Consider the following 22,607-nt stretch of genomic DNA (forward strand, 5'->3'; position numbering starts at 1 on the left):
TGTGAGCCATGTTGTGAGCTCTGTTCACTTAGAGCAGGTTTATTTCATGCCAAACCCAGAGCACTAATTTAATAAACCCTCATGGCCCTCTGGAGTACTGTGTAGGTTTATGGATTCCCTTTTGGAAGGAGTGAAGCTGTATTCGTTGAGATATAATACTGACCAGCTTGTGCTAGCTCCAAAGCACACCCCATGTCACAATAGCCATTTTCTCACTGGAAGTCTGCACACCATTCTAGTTCTTCATGAAATCATGAAAGCTCATGAAGGAGCTAAGAATGGTAAATATGGCACTGTGTAGGAATTTTGCACTGTCTTCATTGGCATGGACTGGACAATTTCAAGTTGTGCCTGTGCCATAATGAAAAAAACCCAAATTATTGCCTTTACATATCTTGAAAAATATCAGATATTTTACACATTAAATTCTTCATTTATACAATATATTTTAGCAAGGATGTGCTTTGGCTTATATTAACCCAGCTAGATTAGTGTTCTAACCAACAGTTTCTAGTCCTACTGTGCATCTAGAGGGGTGGAAAAAATTAATGAACAAAATTACTAGTGTATGTCTTAAGGATAGTAAAAAAGTGATGCAAAAGAGATAAACTGTCCATTACCATTAGTACAAAAGAGTGCACCTTTTAAAAACTGTAGTCACATAATTTTCTCTCCTGCTAGAAAGGTAGTGTCATGTAAATATATACTGTATCACATACATGCACAAGAGGTGATATGCTTATTTCACTCTGACTTGGTTGTTTATGGCCATTATAGCTTTTCATACATGATGTATCCATTCACTACAGAGTCAAGAATAAATACAATCACTCCCCCAGTACAACAAATTTTTGTAGTGCAAATACACACATCCTTTAAAATATATGTAAAGATGTTTGTCTCATACCAGTATTATAAAAGTTCTCACTTTTCCTATCTGGTATTGGAATTCTTATGTTATTTAATACAAATTTGGGGGATAGATATCTGTTTGTTATTACAGATATAAGACAAATAAATATTCTAGCAGTTTTGACATTCAGTCAAACTGATTGTAGCATGAAAGTCAGTACCATAGCACAGACTAGTGGCATAGCAAAATATTGAAAAAAGAGGTAATCTTTATCAACTTTTATAAAAGTCACAAATTCAGAGATTAACTTTAATCATGTAATGTACTTCACTGACTTAATGTGTTAATGTAACAGAAGGAAATGAAAAAGGGACTTGTCTGTACAGTCAGAACAATAAAATGAAATGGAAGATTTTCTGTTTCATTAAAGTTATAACCAGACTCTGCTGCTTACAGTGCATGAGCATAAAGATTTATTCCAATAACTCCAAAATAATGATTTTGTTTTTTTAAAATAGATCTTAGCAGCTGCAAAAGATTCATCTGTATTCTGGACCCAAACCTCTAGAATGATGTCTCTACAGAGAGATTGTACAGACATTGCAAAAGGCTCTGTGTTTTCCAAAAATATAAATGTTGGCTATGGATAGCACATGCTATATATAAGTCTTCTACAGTCATAGACACTTCCATCAAAAAGGAATGTCAGCCCAGAAATTCTTAACAGAAACACCTTATAGAAAACAGCACAAATTTTCCCTCATCAGAAGTGAAAATCAGTACTCCTGGCTGGAAGGGAGCAGGTAGACTTCAGATGGGGAGAGCAAAAGGAAACTACTGTGTTTTTAATGCCAACATGAGACATGTTTTGATAGTGTACAGAACCAAGTAGATGAGATTTTATGTTCTATCTAACTTCTATAAGTCTTCCAGTTTGATTTGAGGAATATTGAATTCTAAGTAATAAGTAGGGTACTAAAACATTTTACTTCTGACAGGGACAACTAATAATGCTGTTATTTTACTGAAAATTTTTGGGAGATCTTAATGTATTCTGAAAAAAAACCCCAATAAACAGAAAAGCAGTTCCTTGTAATTTTCTGGAGAGATGATGTTCAAAGGGATCCTCATAGTCCCAAACCCAAGACACTCACTTATTAAAATTATAGTTCCTTGGAAGCAATGCTGCCTTTCAAAAAGGCAAAATGAGGAAAGATTAGCAGAAATGGGGGTTAGAGGTAAGATACCATTGACCCTACTGATACTGGGTCTGTATTCCCTGAAGATGGACAGATTTGCCACAGTAAATTGTTGTTTCCCTGATGCACAGAGGAGGGTGACTCATGTTACTTCGTGGCAGTGCTGGTTTGGCAGTGTCTGTTCCACACTGGCATGTGGACTCTTTTGGATGGTGTCCAGGAACAGGATAAGGAGCAACAGCCACAAACTAAAATACAAGAAGTTCCACCTCAGCATGAGGAAGAGCTTATTAGCATTGGAGGTGGCAGAGCACTGGAAGGGGCTGCCCAGGGGTGTCGCTCCCTCTCTGGAGACATTCCAAACCCACCTGGACACGTTCCTGTGTCACCTGCTCCAGATGATCCTGCCTTGGCTGACTGGCTGATCTCCAGAGGTCTCTTCCTACCCTAACAATTCTGTGAACCTGTCATCAACATAGTGGCTAATGGAGAGATGTACTATGTCCTTGAAGAAACTTCCTTAGTACAGGGTGGCTTCAAACATTGCACTGCTCCATGATGTAATGAAGTTTTGTTCTGGTGACAAATTAGGAAAAAAAAAAAGGACTAGCAGTTATGTGTTTGTAATCATGATTAATTACCTTGATGACCCAAGTAGAGTTTTTCTACTCTTCCTTTTGTGTCCTTCTTCCTTTCAGTGCTGTTGTCTTGTTACCTTGTATAATTTTTAAACAATTATATCCTATGTAAAATATGAGAGCCAAATAAACCAACAAAATCATGAAATTTGCTAAAGAATACCAGCAGCAAGTGCAGCAGTTAATATAATGCTAATAAATATTAGATGCTTCTACCAAGCAGGTGAACTCTAATAGATTTGATGAAATACTGTGCAAGCATTGCACTAGAATTTTTCTTCTCAGCACACCAGTAATTTGAAGTAATGCTCAAAAGGCTGATGAGGATTTGGTGTCATTATTTCTTAGGCTGTGGTGTCACAGCTATCAAACTCAAGCTTCTGCATAATCAAATATACTGAGCCTTTTAATCTCAAATAAAATAAAGTTTCCATTTTCTTCTCAGGATTCAGTGTTAGACCATCTCTAACTGTACTTACAGGGACAGTGAATAGTGTTTTTAAGATAGCTGTCTTTTCACACGATCCATCTGAAAATACTAAATGAATGTCATACTATATCCTTTTCTTGTGTTTTGTTTTCACTTGAAATATCTGCAGATGTAATTTCTTGATATATATATTTCAGATTTATTGAAGTTAAAGTGGTATGTCAAATATGTTTTGAAGAATTTTCTCTAAGAACAAAAATTTTAGTATCTTTTTTAGGACAACACAAAAAAGTGATTTCTTTGCATTATTTATTTCTGATATGTAGATGTGAAATGGCTGATTACTGTAGGTTTTGCAGGATTTGTTTTATGAGCCCATGTAATAATAATGGTTAATAATGTGTCATGAAAGCTGCTGGGCAGTGTTAGAAGTGGGAGAATATTATGAATAATTTTGCCAAAAACAGTGAAGAAATCAAAAATGAGTTAGAACTTACCAGTTCACTGTATAGAACTAACCTTTGAGAATGGAAAGCAGATGGAAGGTTTAAGGTAAATCTGTCTAATCCAAATTCGGAATACTTCTTTTCAGTGTTGTGTATTAAAAAAAAGAAATTATTCTTTGAAAAAAGAAAAGGGTATAAGGGGTAATGTGAAAATGTCAGATATGTTTGGTGCATTCTTTTCAGCCATGAGAAGTTGAACTGAACGTGAGCAATGCCTCCAGCATGCACTAGGTGGAGTTTCAGCCTTTCCTATGGAAAAGAACATCCCGATCCAGTGCCACTAGCACCTGAGGGTTTAGTTTGGAGCTAGCACTTAGCGTTGGAGAGATTTTTTTCCCCCAAATTTCCCTTTTCAAATTGGCCGTGTTTTCGTTGGAGGATTGACACCCACAAATTGCAACACTGATTTTTGTGTACAAAATGTGCTCATGACTGTTTTTAGGAGGGTGGTTAGGAGAGCTGCAAATGTGTTTAATAGATAATGTGCCTACCTGGAGTGCACATTTCTGGTGTAAGGGGTTAGTCCTCTTTTATTTCAGTTTTAGAAGGGAGAATTCCATGTTTTCTCTTCCCATGTTTGCCAAAATGCCTATATTGAGCGTGCAGTCCACTCGTGTGGCCTTTGCCTCTGTGCAGTGCTGCTGTCACAGTCCCAGGAACAGCTCTGGCCTGGCAGGGACCTGGCAGGGACCTGGCAGGGACAGAGCTGCTCTGCATGTGTGTGAGCTGCTGAGCACTGTGTCCCAGGCACCTGGGCAGGAGGAGAAATCCTGTCCAGGGGCATGCCACCGTGCCGTCTGCGCCTTCTGACACCGTGTTACACGTGTGTCTGTATTTAATTGAGAGGTCTGCACCATCAATTACCAGCATTTGTTAAGTTGTGAGAATGCTTCTGCATGCTGTGATAGGATGGGGAAGGCAATTCTGTCCAGGGCTATTTGAGGGCTTGTAATTTTTGTGCTCACTGAAAGCACAAACATTTCTGTCTATGTGACAGTTCCCATTCTTCCCACTGTGTGTGATCATTTGAAGCTAAAATTATGTTAGGGTCAACACTATGAAATCCTGCATGTTGGAAATAAAGCTTCATCAGAAGTGTGGCTTGTAATTATCATTAAACGCCCCTAGAAAAACAGAAAAAAAATTCTGCTAAATTCATACATCTCTGCATTTTAAATGCCATTTTTTTTTCCCCCAGTCTGAAATACCCTAAATAAACTTTTCAGGAATCAGGTTAGAACAGGAGTACTCTTTCTGATACTACATTTAGAGGAGTGGATCGGAAATCTTATTAATTCAGAGGGAACTTTTATTCTGTTGGGTACAGGAGAATAATACTGATCATCCTGGAGTCCATTGTCTGGGGACAAAATTATGACTGTCAGCCAAGGAAAAAGTTGCCCAAGTGTTTTGACTGTAGTATCTAGCTTTTCTGCTATTTTAATATCTACTAAAAGAAGTGAAAATAGCAAGCGAGAACTTTGGGAGATTTTATCTCATTGTCACTCAAGTTGGTGTATATTTGTATACTTACATAACTGCATCAAATCTGGTCCTTTCATTGCTTTGATACAGACATGGAAAGTTTAGAACTACTTTCAGCTGTGTACAGACCTAGCAGAAATATTAAAGCCTTTTAATTTCTTTTGTTTAAAGAGGGCAAAAATATTTCTGTCTTGGATTCTGAAATTTCACTTTGCTGCTTTCTCATGTATTTTCTAGCTTAATTAGAAAAGAAAAAACAGACCTGTTCTTAAATACGTATTTGAATGATGTCCAGTCCTGAGGCATACACAGTTTTGTCCTTTGAATGTCCTCTGAAGACATGAAATATACCTCAGAGAGCAAGCTGCTTCTTGGGCAGTCTCTCTTTTTTGCCCTCAGTGCTTTGGTGGTTTGTTCTGTATTGTTGATGTAAGCAGACACGAGTTCTCATAAATGATAAGAGCCCTATGAAAAGATGAGAAGGAAGTTTACTAGGATGGGGCATACCACATACCCATTAAATGGGCAAGTGACTCCTCCTTTTCCTGCCCCAGCCTGACAGTTTGAGAATGAGGCAGTGGGTGACTTTAGTTTGTGTCTGACCCTTACATCCAAATAACCTTCTTCATGGAGCTTTCATTGACAGATTTTTCGTGACACTTGACCAGAGAGCATGGCCCAAATTATCTATCAGATAACAGCCTGGAGAATGAAAGCAAGATACAGATTGCAGCTTCTGAAATATTTTCTGGAGGACTGAGCTAGATTTATGGTGGAGGTAGAAACTACATCTTCCATGTGATCCTATGGAGCTGGCTGCATTTAAAAGAGTGATGAATGTTGATGTCCTTTGCATGTCCTAATCTCCAAACTATTGAAAAAAAACCTGCTTGCTGTAGGATTAGAACTGGAGACATAGATTGAAGGCTGAGTGTAGACATTCAAAGAATATATAGTAAAACTGATACAATTTTGTCTGTGAACTTAGACAAAAATGTATAAAGGGAAGAGAAAGAAAAGGAAAAGAAAGTTAAGGCCTAAGAAAAAAGAAGACTAAAGAGTGAAGGAAAAAACTTGCAGTGAATTATTGCTGTCTACAATCCAAATTTTAGGGTAACACAATAATCAGTTTGAATGTGTTCATATCTGGTGTGTTGTGTTTGATTCATTGCATTCTGATTTATTCTCTTATAACATAATAGCTGAATGCTATTAAGAAATTAACATACAGATAGTTGGTGTTGTTGATTTCCTGAACTGCCATGTGACTAGGGTGATCAGATACAAAAGCTTTGGCGAGAAGTACGTTTTAGAATATTAAAAAAATCTCATTGCCATATGCAGGATCACACAACAGGGAAGCTGTAATAATTTTAATAATTTAGTAAGCATATAGTGAAAGCTAAATTGTGAGTGTGAAGTGGAGAGAAACACCACCTTATACATTGTGTTATTTTAGTTATAAACAGCTTTAAGTTAAAATTTCTATGAAATTGAAGTCACGTCTTGAAGTCAGCATCTTCAAGTAAGCATTGGCTATAGAGCACCATGGAAGAAAATTAGCAGAGCATTTTGGAGAATAATAAAATTACTTGCTTGCAACAGCAGATGACCTTTTCTAAAGTTCCTTTTTCTAAGTGGGTGAATGATATTGGATTGAACGTTCAATGATTTTTAAATTAATTTTTTCTGTCATCCTCAAATTATAGTGTTAATTTTCAATGCTTACTGTTATTACTGTTGGAACCTTGGCATCAGAACTTTTCATTTCTATTGCTATTATCTGTTGTCTTTCCTTCTATTACCAATTATGAAAAAAAAAAAGACTAAAAGTATTTTTCCTTGTATTTTTTTCCAAAACCAGTTACTCCAAGGTTGTACAGACATACTTTATTGTATTGTAGCTAAGATATGGTAATTTTAATAGAATCAAGGCTGTATTCTTTCTAAATTTGGAAATGGTAACAGTCAGTTGTGTGCTTGTTGGAAATGCTGCATACAGTGTTTACAAGCTAATGGATTTTGCATTTAAATGTGTCTGCACAGGTGATGTGGGTATGCAACTTGTGCCGAAAACAACAAGAAATCCTCACGAAATCGGGAGCCTGGTTCTACAACAGCGGCTCGCACGCGCCGCAGCAGCCGGAGCAGGAGGGAAGCAGAGCTCTGAGGAATGAGGAGGCACCTCAAGAGAAAAAAGCAAAACTGCAGGAGCATCCACAGTACCAGGGACCACCAGGTGACATATCCACACAAGCTTTGGAGAAAAACAGATCTCAAGGGCTCATAAGACAAGACTCAATTAAGAATGGTTCAACAGTAAAGCATCCAGTAACAAGTGACACATCAGACAGGTAAGAAAGTATTTAATGGTTATCCTGGTAAGATCTGATTAATTTATGTTACAAAATTGATTTTATCTTTTACAATTTAGTCTTATTTTTATTCTGTAGCCTATAAAATACATACTGGGCATTTTGAAGCAGCACTGAGAAGTCTCTTGGTGGTTTCAGATGGTCATAGCCAGTGTGTGCTCCTCATTTCTTCTCACTCAAAAAATGTGGGACATGACAGTTGCAGTGTGACAGAGTTTGTCCATGTGCTTGCAACTTGGTCAAATAACAGTAATTATGCTGTGCAGAATGTTACCATATTTCTTTTGTGGTCACTATAGCAAATCCAAAGTAGGACTCCAAAAGGCAGATTAATGGAAGGCAGCACCCATTCAGATGACTAAATTAAGATCTGTGGTTGTACTTGCAGTACATAGTATTGAGGAGGGTGAAATGTTTGTGTAATGACCTGAGTCTTTTCATGGTTTCTCAGTTTCTTGCTGTTAGCTACTGTCATTAGTATAAATATTTTTTCCTTCCCTGATTTACATTAGTGTTACTTGTGTTGTTTGAAACTGTAACTCTATGAGTGCTAATGTAGTAAGAGTTGGTTTAGCCAGACTGGAACAAGAACTTCCCTCCCTTTTTCTTAATGTGATTATTCCAAAAGGCACCAGAAAACTCTCCATCTCAGTGGCCAGGTTTTATGGGAACACTAAAATGAAAATGGTTTCATTGAATGGATTTAATTTTTTCATAAACCACACTGCTGTAGAATTTTAAATATGGTGGGAAGAGAAAGATGAGAGCGCAGTTGCTCAGGTGTTTCCATGGAAATGTTATCCTCACGCCTGTGTGAGAGACCTCCAACTGCCTTGGAATTTGGCAGCCAGAGCAGTATAATCTGGCAGCTTTTCTCTGCTGCCCAGATACGACCTCATTAAAGCATTTATTCTGTGAGCTTGAAACAAGCTAGACATATATAGCATCTTTACATTTAGCATAAGGAAAATAGTTTTAGTTTTTCTTCATGTCTTGTATTCCCCCATATTTTATTTCCTATATTTGGTCTTACATGAGAGCAAATTGAATGTAATGAATCTAACCTTTTTTGTTTAATGTCATCTGCCTTTTGCTGTTTTGTCTGATTTCGGCTGTTGGGTTCAGTACTTAGTTGTCCTGAGTGCTCCTCAGTTACAGGTATAGTGTCTGAAAAACACAGCTGGCACCCTAACCTGACATTAGAGAGCAGGAGAGACAGACTGACTCTTCTGTGGTTCATTTTTTCCCACTAATTTTGCCAGGAAATGGGTATCATAGATAACATGATAATAAAAAAAAAATCCCAAACCCTTGTTAGCAGCAGAAATTTAACTCTGAAAGTGTTATTATATTATATACATGCAGAAATATGGAGGTAGAGAGTGATATATGAATAAATGTATAGTTGAGATATGCAGTATGTATTTACCCTAAGTAGAGTTAAATGATAAACATGGGCATTATAAAGTAATACTTTCTAACAGGAGGAATGTAGGTTTTGTGCCTGATATCAGAACTATTTTTCTGATTGTGATCACTTCTACTTGATAAATTATTTAAGCTCAGCTGGTTTTTTCAGTCATTAGCCTTTTCATATTTTATTTGGATAATAATACTGATGTTCCCTAATTAACATATACAAGCATGCTTAGAATATGGTATTTATTATATGCTACTGAAGGATAGAGGGTCTTCTGAATAATTTTATTCCCTAATGCTCTTCACATAGACTATTTTTCTGGGTCTAGTGAAAAAGATTCCTCTGTGATGCCCATTCAAAGTATTACTGGTCAAATGGGCTTTTAGAGGAGAATATCAACAGCTCTGACAAAGACTATCCCAGAATTGAGCTAGGTATCTGTAGAAATGGAGCAACTAACTAGTATATTTTACGATTTGTCTACATGAAGGAATTCTTTGAGAAAAACTTGGCCATTTAAAATGTCCAAAATAATAAGGAAATAGACAAAAGAGTCTCAAGTATTTAGAAGTGGTTGTTGCTTGCCTTGCACAATCACAATAATAGAAGTATGTAATAGAAATGTAAGTAGAAAGTGAAAACTATATTTTCTGTCTTATTTTTCATCAGAAAGACATTAGTTTTGATGCAAAAAATAATTTAAAATGTTAAAACCAATGACCAGTTGTAAAAAGAAAGGTATTTCTAAGCCTTTATACATTTGGGTTATGATTTGAGCAGAAAGGTGAAATATATTCTTTTTCTCAAAGAATTTTACCTCTTTTTGTAGCTTTCATGGGTGTTGCAGCAATCGTTGCTTCAAGTTCTTTAAATCAAGTATCATATATCTTATCTTGGTCATCTGGAGACATGTTGGTCACAGAGTAAAGGGCAACATTCACTCCTTTAATCTCAAGATCATCAATGTCCTTTCTGTCTCACTCCTTACCATGTCTTTTCAGGCTGTGCTTTTTTGTTTTTCCATCCCTGAGTAGTAGTCACCATATTTTTTTCCTGTTTTCTTTACTAGTATTATTCTTCATTAAAATTTTATTGTTTCAACCGTTAGAGTAGTATTCTGTTTCCTTGATGTAAGCAACAGTCCCATTTGCAATTGATAGATCCCAGCCTGTTTAGACAGATAGATAGGTACTTGTTTATAGATCTTCTCTGTCTATTTTGATCTGTATTTTTTTTGCCTGAAGAAGCCTGGAACGAATGATTTTGGATTGCACATTCTCCAAGAGCATGTTTCTTATACTGGATCCATTACAGAAAAAAGCAAAATGTTAAAAAAAAAAAAGTTCAGAAGTTGTACTTAGCAAAGGCAGAACAGTTTTTTATTACTTTTTTTTTTTTTCTCTAGTTCATATAATAGAATCATAACATGACTTAGACTGTAACCTTAAAGTCACTTAGATCCCCCCCACCTGCCATGGGTAAGGACAGCTTCCACTGGACCACTGCTCAAAGCCCCATCCAGCCTAGCCTTGAACATTTCCAGAGATGGGGCTATCCACAGCTTTTCTGGATAACCAGTTCCTGTGCCACACTACCCTCACAGCAAAGATTTTCTTCCTTATATCTAGCCTAAATCTACCTTCTTTCAGTTTAAACTCTTTACCACAGTATTTACAGTCTGGCCTATGGTGCTTTTACTGCTTTTTATGTAGTAAACCTGTGGGTAGGGCAGGGCCAGCAGGCACACATGTATGACTCACTAAATGACCATGGTGTATTTGACATTGTTTGTGGTGAGAATAATGGAATTAGTCCCACATGGAGCTTTTGTGCTAAGCACAGTTGAACTGTTATCATATGTAGTGGTTTTCACAGACTTAACCTTGTGTGCAGGTTGTGTGAATGCTGATACAGTGTAACACCAGATTCCCTGAAAACTGCAAAAGATGTGAATCCAAGAAATACGAAATATCATTTTAAGTAATCCATAGACTCAGAAGGTATTTTCTGAGGTCTGCTGAGCACAGATGGTAGATTTGTAGCTGCAGTTCTTTGATTTGCAGATTCACGTTAATTCTGGATTAGGCAAAGGGGTCGGTCTTATTTTATTTTATTTTCATCAAATCTTTCATGTAGTCTATTGTTACCAAGACCTGCACTACTCATCATACAATATGTGTTTTATTTCTAGCAGAAAAATCATTTGAACAGACAGAATCTCTTTTTTCAGTCCTTCTGCAGGAGGCAATCAGCTTGTGAAATGGTTGGTTTCTTTATTCCAAGCTCATGTCTATAATGTCCTATTAAAATGTGTGCAACATCCTAAAATTAAAATCTGGGAAGCAAGGAACCTATGAAGCTTTTTTCATTTGTCCTTCTCTTTGCCTGAAAGGTTAAATCTTTATGTGGTGTTGCCATACTTTGCTTTTAAAATAGTTATTTTTCTTGCTCTCAGTAGGATCCATTGTAAAACCATTCCAGTAATTTTCCACATATGAACCTAATGTTTTAAACTGTAAATATTCTGTGACATTCCAGAGGTGTTTCTTCACAAACCTTTATTCTGTACATATTCATAGCTCTCTAGAAGTAGTAAACGACTCATGCATCTTCCCAAAGCAGGGTTACAATGACACAGCTATTAATATATATCTGAAATGGTGTTATGAAGTTCAGGTAGATATGTGAATTTTTGAGGGTTTTAAGAAATTATTATTATATTCCTAATCTGTATTTTATGAATCCAAAATGTTCTTCAAAATTTGAAAATTACGACTTTAATTTTACAATATATATTTTTCAGGCATTATATTAGTGGAAGAAAAACTTTGTCAAGAATACTTTTCATGAGATTCAATGAAAAAAAAAGAAAGTAAAAATATTATAAGAATGTTCATTTTCATGTGTTATGAATCAATTTATTCCTGCTATATCTATCAGAAGTTGAGCCTTGTCACCAAGAGAGAATTGGTTCTTGGTATAGGAAAAGATCATGATCTGTAAGCTCATGATCTGAAGGAAGACTAATAAATAAAGCTGCCTGAACCCTTTTCAGATTAACTGTAAGGATATGAGATTAAATCATAAAAACCAGAACGAAAACAACAAATTGAGAGCGTGAGCAGCTGCAGAGTTGCACAACAGCGGTATTTATTTTCCAGGCCAGCAGACACAGTAATGATATATCCTACTTCCCTCTCCCTTGTTTACTCCTTTCAGAGATCCATGTGTATTTGTGGGTTTATTTTCTACCAACCCTCTAACTTCAGAAGAAAAAGAGGATTTTTAGGGTGGTTTCCACACACTATACAGGAGGCTAGGAGAACGTATTTTATTCTGAGTAAGAAATGCAAACAAGAGGCTACTTGGGTCTGAAGATGCAGGATTTGTGCATGTGTCCTTTATGAAATGTATACATGTGCTTCCCACATATAAAGGCTTTATTCTGTTGTCACCAAATAGCAGTAGCTTGAAAGTGGTTTCCTGTGTCCCTTTCCTTCCATTCTTGGGAGGAATGCCAGTATGAGCTGGCAGTGTAGGATCTGTCTTTTGGGACTGCATTTGGGGATGTCAGGGTGTGAACAGAGAGGAAGAAAGAGACCAAAACAAGAGAGAAAAGGAGGAAAGAGGAAGAAGAAGGCATAAGTGAGATGAGAAACATGAAAGAGCAGCATGAATTTGAAAATGAAAATGTGTGTCCATCTGTTTCATGTTTATATCTTTTTAAAATGATTCTTCTTTAATTGCTGGATCATGAACAACTGACACTGAGAATAGCACTGATGGTAGTTTATTGCAATTTAAAATATGACAGTGTAACATTAAAGTCAGTCAATTATACTCATTTTTGAAAAGCTAAAACTGCCAACTTCTTGAGATTATCACTATTTTCTGCTGCAACACTTATGACAGGTCACTGTAGTGCAGCCTCTGGTTTTGATTGTTTCTGAATACCTGAGTTGATGGACTTCTAGGCCAGATGTGTTAAAACCCCTTTACTTGGACCCATGGAGACTAAGAATATTTGAAAGCCAAGTATTTTACCTGATTCTCAAGTAAAATAGAGGTATTTTAACTTTTTTTAACCTATTTCTTTTAGCTGCTGATATATTTAAATACATTGAGAAGTATTAAAATAATTGTGTAGATAAAGTATTTAAATTGTGTTGGCATTCAAGAGTCAGACTGATAAAGCTGTGTGCTTTATAAGATTTGTTCATGCTCAGACAACAGTGTCTCTAAACCTTTTAGAATTCTTTATGTAAGGCATAAAAAATATGATTTTTTAAAACATTTTGACCACTACAGTAGCAAAACCCCACAATTGTTGATAAGCACAATTATATTCTTTCACTTAATGAAAAAATTTTATACTCTATACAATAAATTTGCAGGTTGAGATTAAAACTGAACCAGTATTCTTTTCCATGCATGACTGCAAAGGCCTCACAATGACTTTCCCTGGTTCTAGAACGGGATGCAAAGGTCTTTAGAGGTACTTTACAGTATTTTTGACATATTAGCTAAAGGTTTAAGTTTTACAGGATTGGAACTGCATCTGAATAAGGTTTTATATTCTTCTTCCTACTCCCAATCCAGCATTTTTTACTACTTTAATAGTCCTTAGAGCTGTAATGTAAAATGTCAATCTGAAAACTAGTCTCAGTAGTTTTCCTTCTGTTTCGTGTGCTTTCATTTATTGTACGCTTTCTGTGATTCTTGAGATAATAGTTTAGAACAAAGAAATAAGGTATTTCTTCACAGAACTGCTATTTTAATTATTTAAATAATCTACACATAGGATTATGGATCAGCATTTCATGGCTGTTTCAGTTTTTAGGTAGAAACTGAAGTTAAGTTTATCTGCAGTCTCAATCTCACATGACAATAAAATATAATTAAATAATAGCTATGGCCAGAGGAAGCAATCGAAATTTATGGGAAGAGAGCCAGAGAAAGTGCAGTATTTAATTACTGAGAAGAAGTACCGTGGGTCTAAGAAAGTCAGAAATCCTTTGGTGCAGAAATTTTAATGAAATAATTAGACACTTAGGACAAGGATTAAGCTACACCCCCTTGTGAAGATGAGTAAGGATTTTGATATTCTTTGTAAGGCAAGGTCTCTGTCAGGAGTTCCTGAAGGATATTTACATTGTCCATTAACAGTCCAGACTACCTATGGTGGGTACACTTTGTTTCTACCTGGCATTATTAGGTTGCAGTGAGTTGTAGCATATTCATTCTGTTCTAACTTCTGAAAAAGAGGTGGAGCTTTTTCTCTCCATTCCCTTTGCAGAACTGTCTGTTTTCTGAGAAATGAAACTCCTTGCACAGTTCTTTGCCTCCTAACATTGGTTTTGTGGATCTCCTGCTCTCATGGGCAGTGTCATCTCTGACACAACGTTCAGGACGTGCAGCCACACTGTGACTTCAGTGGGGTTTGTCTGAGCTGTGCTTTGCTTCCCTTCCTCCCCTTTTACTCTCTCTAACTGATTATGATTTATTGAGATATACTTTTTGTGATTATTTTAAGGAGAACCTTATCTAGCTGTAGAACCTATAATGAGTAGCATTGGGCCTCCGAACAATGGCAGCTACAATTTTGGATCCTTTTTTTGAAATAGAGAATCTGTTTGTAAAAGAGAGAAAGAGAAAAGGAAAATTCTGGAACTGTAGCAGAACTACCCTACTTTAATAAAGAGTCTAGAACTGCCACGTTCCTTTTGTAAACAGCAGAGTGTTTTAATTAAGAACATAAAAAACTATTTAATTCCAGATTTCAGTGACAATGTTAACTCAGCTGCAATCATTCTCCACAGTGAGCTAATCTCATGTAGATTTTAGGGAATATCATTTTCACAGCTTGTAGTAGAGAGCCTTTTCAAAAATAATTCCATTACAATATGATGTTTTTGTTTTGCTTACTGTTACTGAATATTTTATTTTTTCTCAATCTCTAACTCAGGGAAGTCTGGATATTCAGTGCTGTTATTTGGCATCTTTGAAGGGGAGTTTGGGCCTCATTGCAGTGTTACATTTTTGTAAAACACAGCGATGTCTTTACCTGTGCTAAAAGACTGTTAATAACTTTAATCTGTAAGCACAGATATCATCTGTATAAGAATATTTAACATTTTTATTAAGTATTGACTGCAGCTAACATTTATGACACTAAATGCAGTTTTACTTTTAACTAATCTGACACTATAAAAAAGCAACATCAGAAAAAATTGAGTGAGCAGCATTTATAAATTATTTCTTATAATTAATAAGGCAAATACCTTTTTGGGTTGACCATGTCTTGAAATGCAGTTTTGTTGACCTTGCATAAACTTGAATGTTAGAGTTCACTGTGTGCTCATAATCCTTTGTGTTACTGTCCTCTGTTCTTTGGAGGCCAGGTTCTCTTAAGAAGTATAAATAAGAGATTTTTAAAAGTTCATATTTTAAAAGGAATGGTGTGTAAGGGTGAATAAGATACATCTGCGGAGTGTAGCTGAGGGAAATTTCTAACATTTGGTAAAGAACTCTGCTAAGTCAAGTTTATTGTTTCTAGCAGCCAAGTAATTTTGGGATCTGCAGGAAATAATTAAATGAATGGCTTTATGTTTTCATATTTTTACCATAGCTATATAGAGTGAAATAAAATAAAAAAGTGAGCATGCAGATGGTCTGGTGCAAATGGTCTGGTCCAAATTCTTTGGCTTTTCCTTTGTGTCTCTAAAAGTCACAAATGATAAAGAAATCACTTCTGTAGTGCAATTTAGTTGTCACTTATCTTTTAGATGGTAAGATTAAAAATTTTAGTAACCATCACTCTATTTTATTAAGTCAGATTTGAGGAAAAAATGTAGCAATAATGAATGTAATATGACCAGGGTGACCATATTTTCATAATTCAAAGTTACATTATTAAGCAATATTATTTTCTTTTTACCTTTTCTTCAGCATGATTATTCGGTTTCTTTTTCTGCTCTTCTTCAAGACAAATCTTTTCATTCCCAACTCTGGAATATCCTTATAGAATGATTTATTTAGTTAGTTGTTTTATTAACTTTTTTTTTTTGTGTATCACTATCTCTTTTCCACCAGTGTGAGAAACAAAACCAAACTCTGGCTAGACATTGAAAGTGGTTTCAAAGATATACCCGTGATCTTTTTTCACCTAAAGACAGACATTCTTTTCTTCTCTGAGCCTCTTCTTTTACTTTCCCCATGATGTAGTTCACTTCTTTTCCTCACTTTAAAACCAACAATTCTGAAACTATTCCTAAGTGTCCTTTCAGGTTTGTGGTGAAGTAATTGGATATTTCTCTCCCAAGCTTTGAGAAATTTTAATTTTGTGCCTTTCAGAAAAAACAGAGCTCTTTACATTCTTTACTAACCAGAATAAAGACAGCCACAGACATTTTAGGGGAATAGTTGAAGCAAAGTAGTGCAGTACAATGTCATTTCCAGTTAAGTAGGAAATGTAGGTGACCTGAAGTCAGTGACTCTTAGAGTGGTGTTCTAAAATCCAAGGCAATATCCAAGGATATGATATGCAGTGGGTTGTGTATACGTGCAGCTTGTTCTGAATTCCTGCACTGTGCAGCTCTGTTCCCTGTAACCATGCCCTGATGTTTTTAGAAAATGACATCAGCAAGTGCCCAGTTCTGCAGCACTGAGCTTCCTGAAAATGCTATTAGGGACCTCAGAAAGTCCATCATCTTCACAGAATATCAAGAGGTTAAGTTGCTCCAAACACAGTTTTCCAGATTTCTGCTCTGCTGTTTTGTCAGCTGGTATTGTCTGCTTGAGTTGGCCCCCAGATGTAATTTATCTGCCTAAGCAAGTTTCCATTATGCAGCATGTAATAGGAAAGCCATGAACTTTGCTGCAGAAACCCCTTTTTCTTTGTAAAAAAAAAAAAAAAAAGGCAAGAAGAAGAGTTCTTATGGTAAGGTTGTGATAGAAAGAAATGCGTTTTAGCTGCCAGAGGTTACATTTGTAATGACTTTGTGAAAAGACTGGACTTTGAGTTCTTGATGATCACTTAAAAAATTTTAAAATACCTAGCAAAGCCAAGGAGATTAAAGCAAAAAACATCTGATTTGCTTTATAATGCCAAATAAGTTGGTAAGTTTCAGAAGGACATTGCATTCTAAAGTTCCAAGTCAGTGCACAAACCTGATGTTTTTTGAAGAGGTAGATTAATTTTAATTGAATCTTTTTGAATCTGGCATGAGGTGCTGGGCTGACAAAAAAATGACCTGCTTGAGTTGCATCTCTGTGCTGCAGTTAGAACTCTGAAAAATATTTATGCTAGATGAGGAATGAAAATTAGTTCAACAATCTCAACCCTTGAATATAAGAAATTTGACAACTCAAAGATTAGTTCAGTAATTCCACCTCCTCACTAGGATGAGATAATTGTATTTTATTCCTAAAATGGACATGCAGTGATTAATCTTCCTGTACCATTTATTAACAGGGTCTAGAACAAAAGTGTATTCTTGAAAGAAACCAAATTTAACTTGGATATGCATTTCTTATAAAACAATGTATAATTTGGGTGCTTCTTGTGTCTCAAGTACATGCAATGAAGACAGAAGAATTGACTTTCATTTTCAAAATATGTATCAATGTCTGAAGCAAGAAATTTGATCTTCTGAATAAAGTAAAATTGAACTAAAGTATAATTTAATTTCTACTGTATATTTAATTCTACAGCAGATTTTTTAATGCAGACATTCTTTCCAAAATTAGAATGTCAGTTATAGACTCTGAAAACCAGAGTAAGGAGGAAAAGATGAAGATTTGTCAGTTAAATAATGGAAAAGATAGGAATATTTTGTAGATGGGACTCCAACTCTCAAGCTTTGGGTATTAAGTACAGTGCTAATAGTGTCTCAACTTTTCAAAAAAATTGTTTTGGATGGTGATAAACTGCATTGCAGTCATGATTGATGCACTAACACAGATCTGGATCATTTTCACCTACTTTACTTCTTTGCTTCTCCTTCAGGTGATTAAGAGAATATATAAGAATGTTCATATATAAGAATGTTAGTGTCCTTTTGGTAGATATTCCCAAAAGCTGTCAGTTGTTTTCAGTGTTAAGCTTGGCAAAGCTAACTAAACCAGGAGATTTCTTAAAAAACAAGGATTTGAAATTTCACTCTCTTTGTGGCATACCGATTTTTCTTTCACAGACACTTTTTTTTTCTGTCTGAAATTGAGACTTATTTAGAAATTTATTCTGTGGTATGTCACCAAGTATCATGAAGCCTTACAGTTACAACGATCAATTATGAAATTAACCCTAACTCCCTTCCCAAGTGGCCAATGATGCCTTTATTCCACTAAAATAGAACTCCTGTATTAAATGGAAATCTTTCCAAAGTAAAATATTTACACAGCCTTAATGCTTATAAAGTCCAGGCTCCGTGACACTGTCAAAGGAATTGAATTCCAGAAGTGTGTGATCATCAGAAAAATATTCTTCTGGTATTCCAATCAGCTGAATATAGGAGCAACCCAGGAGACCATAAATCTCATAATGACATGAAAGGAAGATAAATTAGTCTCTTTGAACTCATCCCCGAGAAATGGAAGGCTCAAATTTTTAACCAGTGGACCGAGCAGCAAAAATTAATAAACAATCCAGTGCATAGATGTGTTATCATAGCTTCTGTTATATAAATGAAAAGACTGATTTTAATCTTACTGTTGTTTGGACAATGATCTCTCTTTTAGTTTGCACATGTATTAGTCATTGTTTCCATGACAGATCACCTGGGCACATTGACACCCAACACAAGTTTGGACCTTTAAGAACCAAATCAGTCATCTGGAAATAGAGATATGGCAAAGCATCTCAAAATATTTTCTGAGTGAAAAAAAGTAATTTACAAAATTAATTAAACTTCCAAATTCTTTGGGAATGAGAGACCATTTCTGCAATGTAAAGCCACCATGGATTTCAAGATCAATGTAATTGTTGTTTTCTTTGTATAACAAGGAACTTTTTGATCAGACTGCTCACTAAAAAAAGCTCTTGTGTAAAGGATGTTGTGAGTGTGGTAACTGTCTTTCATGAAGAAAACATTATCTCTTTATCTGAGTGCATAGATTGGAATTATTTCTGTTGGGGGCATTTATGTAGTTGATAATCATTGTTGGACTATTGCAGGATTTATTTTTTGCTGACTCTTTGCTTAAATTTCTATAACTTGGAAAATAATGGGTATAAGTAAAAATTGCCTGTGAGCACTGAAGAAATTAACTTGCTCCTTGAATACTTCATCCTTAAATGGAGAGGAAAGACAGGTATCTGCAAACTGTTAGCGAGTGTATTTTCAGGTTTTGTTTTTGGTATTTTACATTACTAATCATGCATAATTGTTTTTTTAGTAGTATTTAAATCACCTTTTGTGTTTTTGAAAGGTGAAAAACGATCACTTTTTATAAAAGTGAGCAACAGATATCTCTTCTGTAGCAGATGAAGTTTTCAGTGCACTGTTTCAAAAATCAATCAAATCTCTGTTCTAGGTCAGCAGTTCTTGTCTAGTGAGACACATCTCATTGGTGAACCATCCAGAACTGCAAATGAGGCATAAAGCAGCATTCATGTACTGTAATGAGGGGCAAGGAAATATCAATTGATTGTAAGTCAGCTGAAGGTAAAATTGGTTGAAATATACTATTCTAAACTACACATTCTAGAAGGTGCACACCTACTGAATATTGAGCTTTTGCATCCTGGAGTATTACACAGACTTCTCTACTTCTTCAACCAGTGTGTAGAAAATTTGATGTTCCCGTTGGATAAAGGAGATGATCCTGTAGCCAGGGGAATGAGGTTTCACTTAGACATTTTCTTACTCTGATTCTTCCACCTTAATAGTACTCCTTTAATACTTCTGGAAATATTATTTATATATTATATGCTACATGTATGGACATGGACAAATGTATACATTCACACTAAAAGGTTAGGATGCCACTTCAGTAAACTATCAGAACTCTAGGAAAGCAGAGATCTGATTATGGGACCATCATCTGATTCAGAGTTTCAAGAAATTTATTTTGTGGAGATGTATTTCTCCTGTAGGAAGCTGACCAGCCCTGCAGAAATGAAAAAAAATCAGTAACATTTATGAGTTATTTTACTACAAAGTAGAATCATGCTCTTGCAGATTGAAGAAATGATTTGTACATTTATTAGAAAAATAGGTTGGTTTTCTTGTTTACCAAATACAATTTCTGCCTCAGTAGGTCTTTATATAAATTATGTCTTAGGTCAGGATAGTTGTTGAAAAACCCCATTTCCTTAGATTTGAAGGCTTCTTTTTTATATGTGGCATCTGCCATTTATAGGATTTTTGCTAGAAACCTTCAAGATCCCTAAAATACCTGTGTTATATGTGGGGAAAATGTATGAGTTGGAAAAAGGGAGAGAATGCACACACCTGTATTTTTTTCAGATATGGTGTCAGAACCCAGCTAAGGCAGGAACTGGAAAGTGTTCTCAGATCTAGCAATAGAAATCAACCACATATTTATATTTCTGCGTCCTAAATAAAGTAATTAGACAAGCACAAGAACACTTCATTAAATCTGCTTTTGGGTGCTCATGCAATTTTGGGTCACCTGATCTTCCCCCCCACCATGTTCCTCTTTCTTTCTATTAATTAAACAGGAAGGGAAAGGTGGCCACCTTTCCAAACTGTGCTCCTTAGTCATCTACATTTAGGTGGGAAGAATCTGGGTGTTTTTGTTGTTAAGGTCAAACAATCTAAATTCAAACTCTCAATTTACCTAAAATCAGTAACATCTTCATTTTTAAACATAGACTTCTCTAAGCAAGGAATACTTAGAAAAGGCCAGAACTGGCAAGTGAGGTAGAAGGTGGCCCTGGAGTTTTATTGCAGACCAAGCAAGCTGTATATATTGAGTAATATTCAGAAGAAAAAAAAAAAAAGAGAAATAATTAAAATTATGCATTTTATGTAATTATTTGCAAGTATTCTATGCCTTGTCATATTTAAGTAATACTTCCCATATTGCCTTTCAGCTAATTTATTAAAGAGAATTCCACAGAGAAGTTTGAGAAGCCATAATCTATACTGAGCTAAGGAAATTAAACAATAAGTCAAAGTTATTAATGTTAAAGATATTTTAAAAATAATTATACTGGGAGGTATACCCTGCTGTGAGGCACACTTACTTATTCATTTCAAGAATTAGTACTGTTGTGATATAGTCTATCATAATAAATAACAATAGGTTTTTAAATTATAATTTTCCTATAACCTTGGTCTAATTTTTTGGGTTTTTTTTCCCTGTTTTACTCATCCTCAAATGCGCAATTTGTGTGGTCAGTGCCAGTTTTTGTATGTGTCCATACCAGCCCTAACAGTAGGACTTCCCAAGTGAACATATGGCTCATTTCCTAGTATCTGAGTAATGACCAAAGTTAGACTTACCATTGTGTTATCTGAGTTTTAAAAAAAATGTAGAATTATTTTATCAGTGAAAGTATTTATTTTAAGTCATCTGACATTTAACTTTCACAAGTTTATTTTTTCACTTTATTTTTTCATTCCACAGATTTAAAATTTCATTAAAAAGAAACCGATAAAAAAATACGAAATATCAGCTTCCAAGTATTTTGTTTGTAGAATATATTCTTTCCTAAGCAGTAAGTGTGCAGGCAAATGATCATGTTTAACTTGTTGGCCACTTTCTAAGAAGTCTTAAAGCTGTCCTGATCAGTGGATCATGATTATTTCTTTAATTTACTTAGACCACGATGAGATGTAGGGAAATGAGTTGTGTCCTCACAGAACTCAGCACATCTCATACAGGACAGTTGGCACTTTTCTACTTAGAGAGTCCAAAGCTGCTCTGGAATTTACCATCAAGACTTAGCTTTTTGGGCTGTTGTACTTGTACTCCTTGACTTGAGAATCTATAGATGTCAAGTTTAGTTTTGTCTTATATTAAAAGGTAGACAGTTGTTTACCTTTTTTCCCTGTGTGTTGAAGACATAAGTACTAAGAATTTTCAGAGATGGGAATATACAGATACCTGCAAAGGTGCTAAAGGTAAACTGACAGCTTATTTTCTCCTCAGTGTAAGTAGGTTAATGAGAGCATCCTCTTTACCATTTTGGGTGTTGTTGTACTTGCTGGGCGAGTTCGTGACTGAGGAGCAGAGCACAGGCTGCTTCCGCTGGCACTAGTGCAGTTCCAAGATCTGGGAACGTGCTAGAGGCACAGAGCTGAACTGCGCTTTTGGGCCCTAATCCAGAGACTGTTGGCATGCAGTGTTATCCCTGATTTTACTGGAATTAGGCTACTTAACACTTGATGCTACAAGGAATGTATCTCAACAGACTTTGGAGTGGCAAAGTTCTAGTATCCTACACAGCAAGTAAGACAAGGGCTCGGGGTCCACACTTCCTGTGTGGACCACTGACCTTACTCTTACCTGCAACCTTAATCACATCACTTAAGCTTCATATCCTAAAGCATTTAATAGAGAATATGCTTGCAAGGTTTGCAGTAATTAACTGTTTTTTGAAGCTTATTCTAGGAATAAATTATTAATATTTCATTGTTCAATATTACTGTTGGTGGAACAGGAGATAAACTTTAGAGAGTCCTTTGTGCATGGGATGCCTCTAACAGCAAGTCTGATAGAAAATGAAGAAGA

General features: G+C 35.7%; 1 protein-coding gene across 24 annotated transcripts in view; it reads left to right on the forward strand.

The window, feature by feature from the left end:
• RIMS2 (regulating synaptic membrane exocytosis 2) overlaps positions 1-22,607 on the forward strand; it is a 448,889-nt gene that overhangs the window by 107,434 nt on the left and 318,848 nt on the right. For 23 of the 24 annotated variants that reach the window (XM_050971294.1, XM_050971305.1, XM_050971301.1 and 20 more), the window contains one exon: positions 7,158-7,465. In XM_050971294.1, coding sequence (XP_050827251.1) covers positions 7,158-7,465 — 308 coding nt within the window. Of the gene's footprint in view, positions 1-7,157; positions 7,466-8,242; positions 8,267-22,607 lie in introns of all 24 variants that reach the window. The other variant, XM_050971312.1, reaches the window with a different exon arrangement.

This window comes from Serinus canaria, chromosome 2, assembly GCF_022539315.1.
Source record: "Serinus canaria isolate serCan28SL12 chromosome 2, serCan2020, whole genome shotgun sequence".
Classification (NCBI taxonomy): Eukaryota; Metazoa; Chordata; class Aves; order Passeriformes; family Fringillidae; genus Serinus; species Serinus canaria.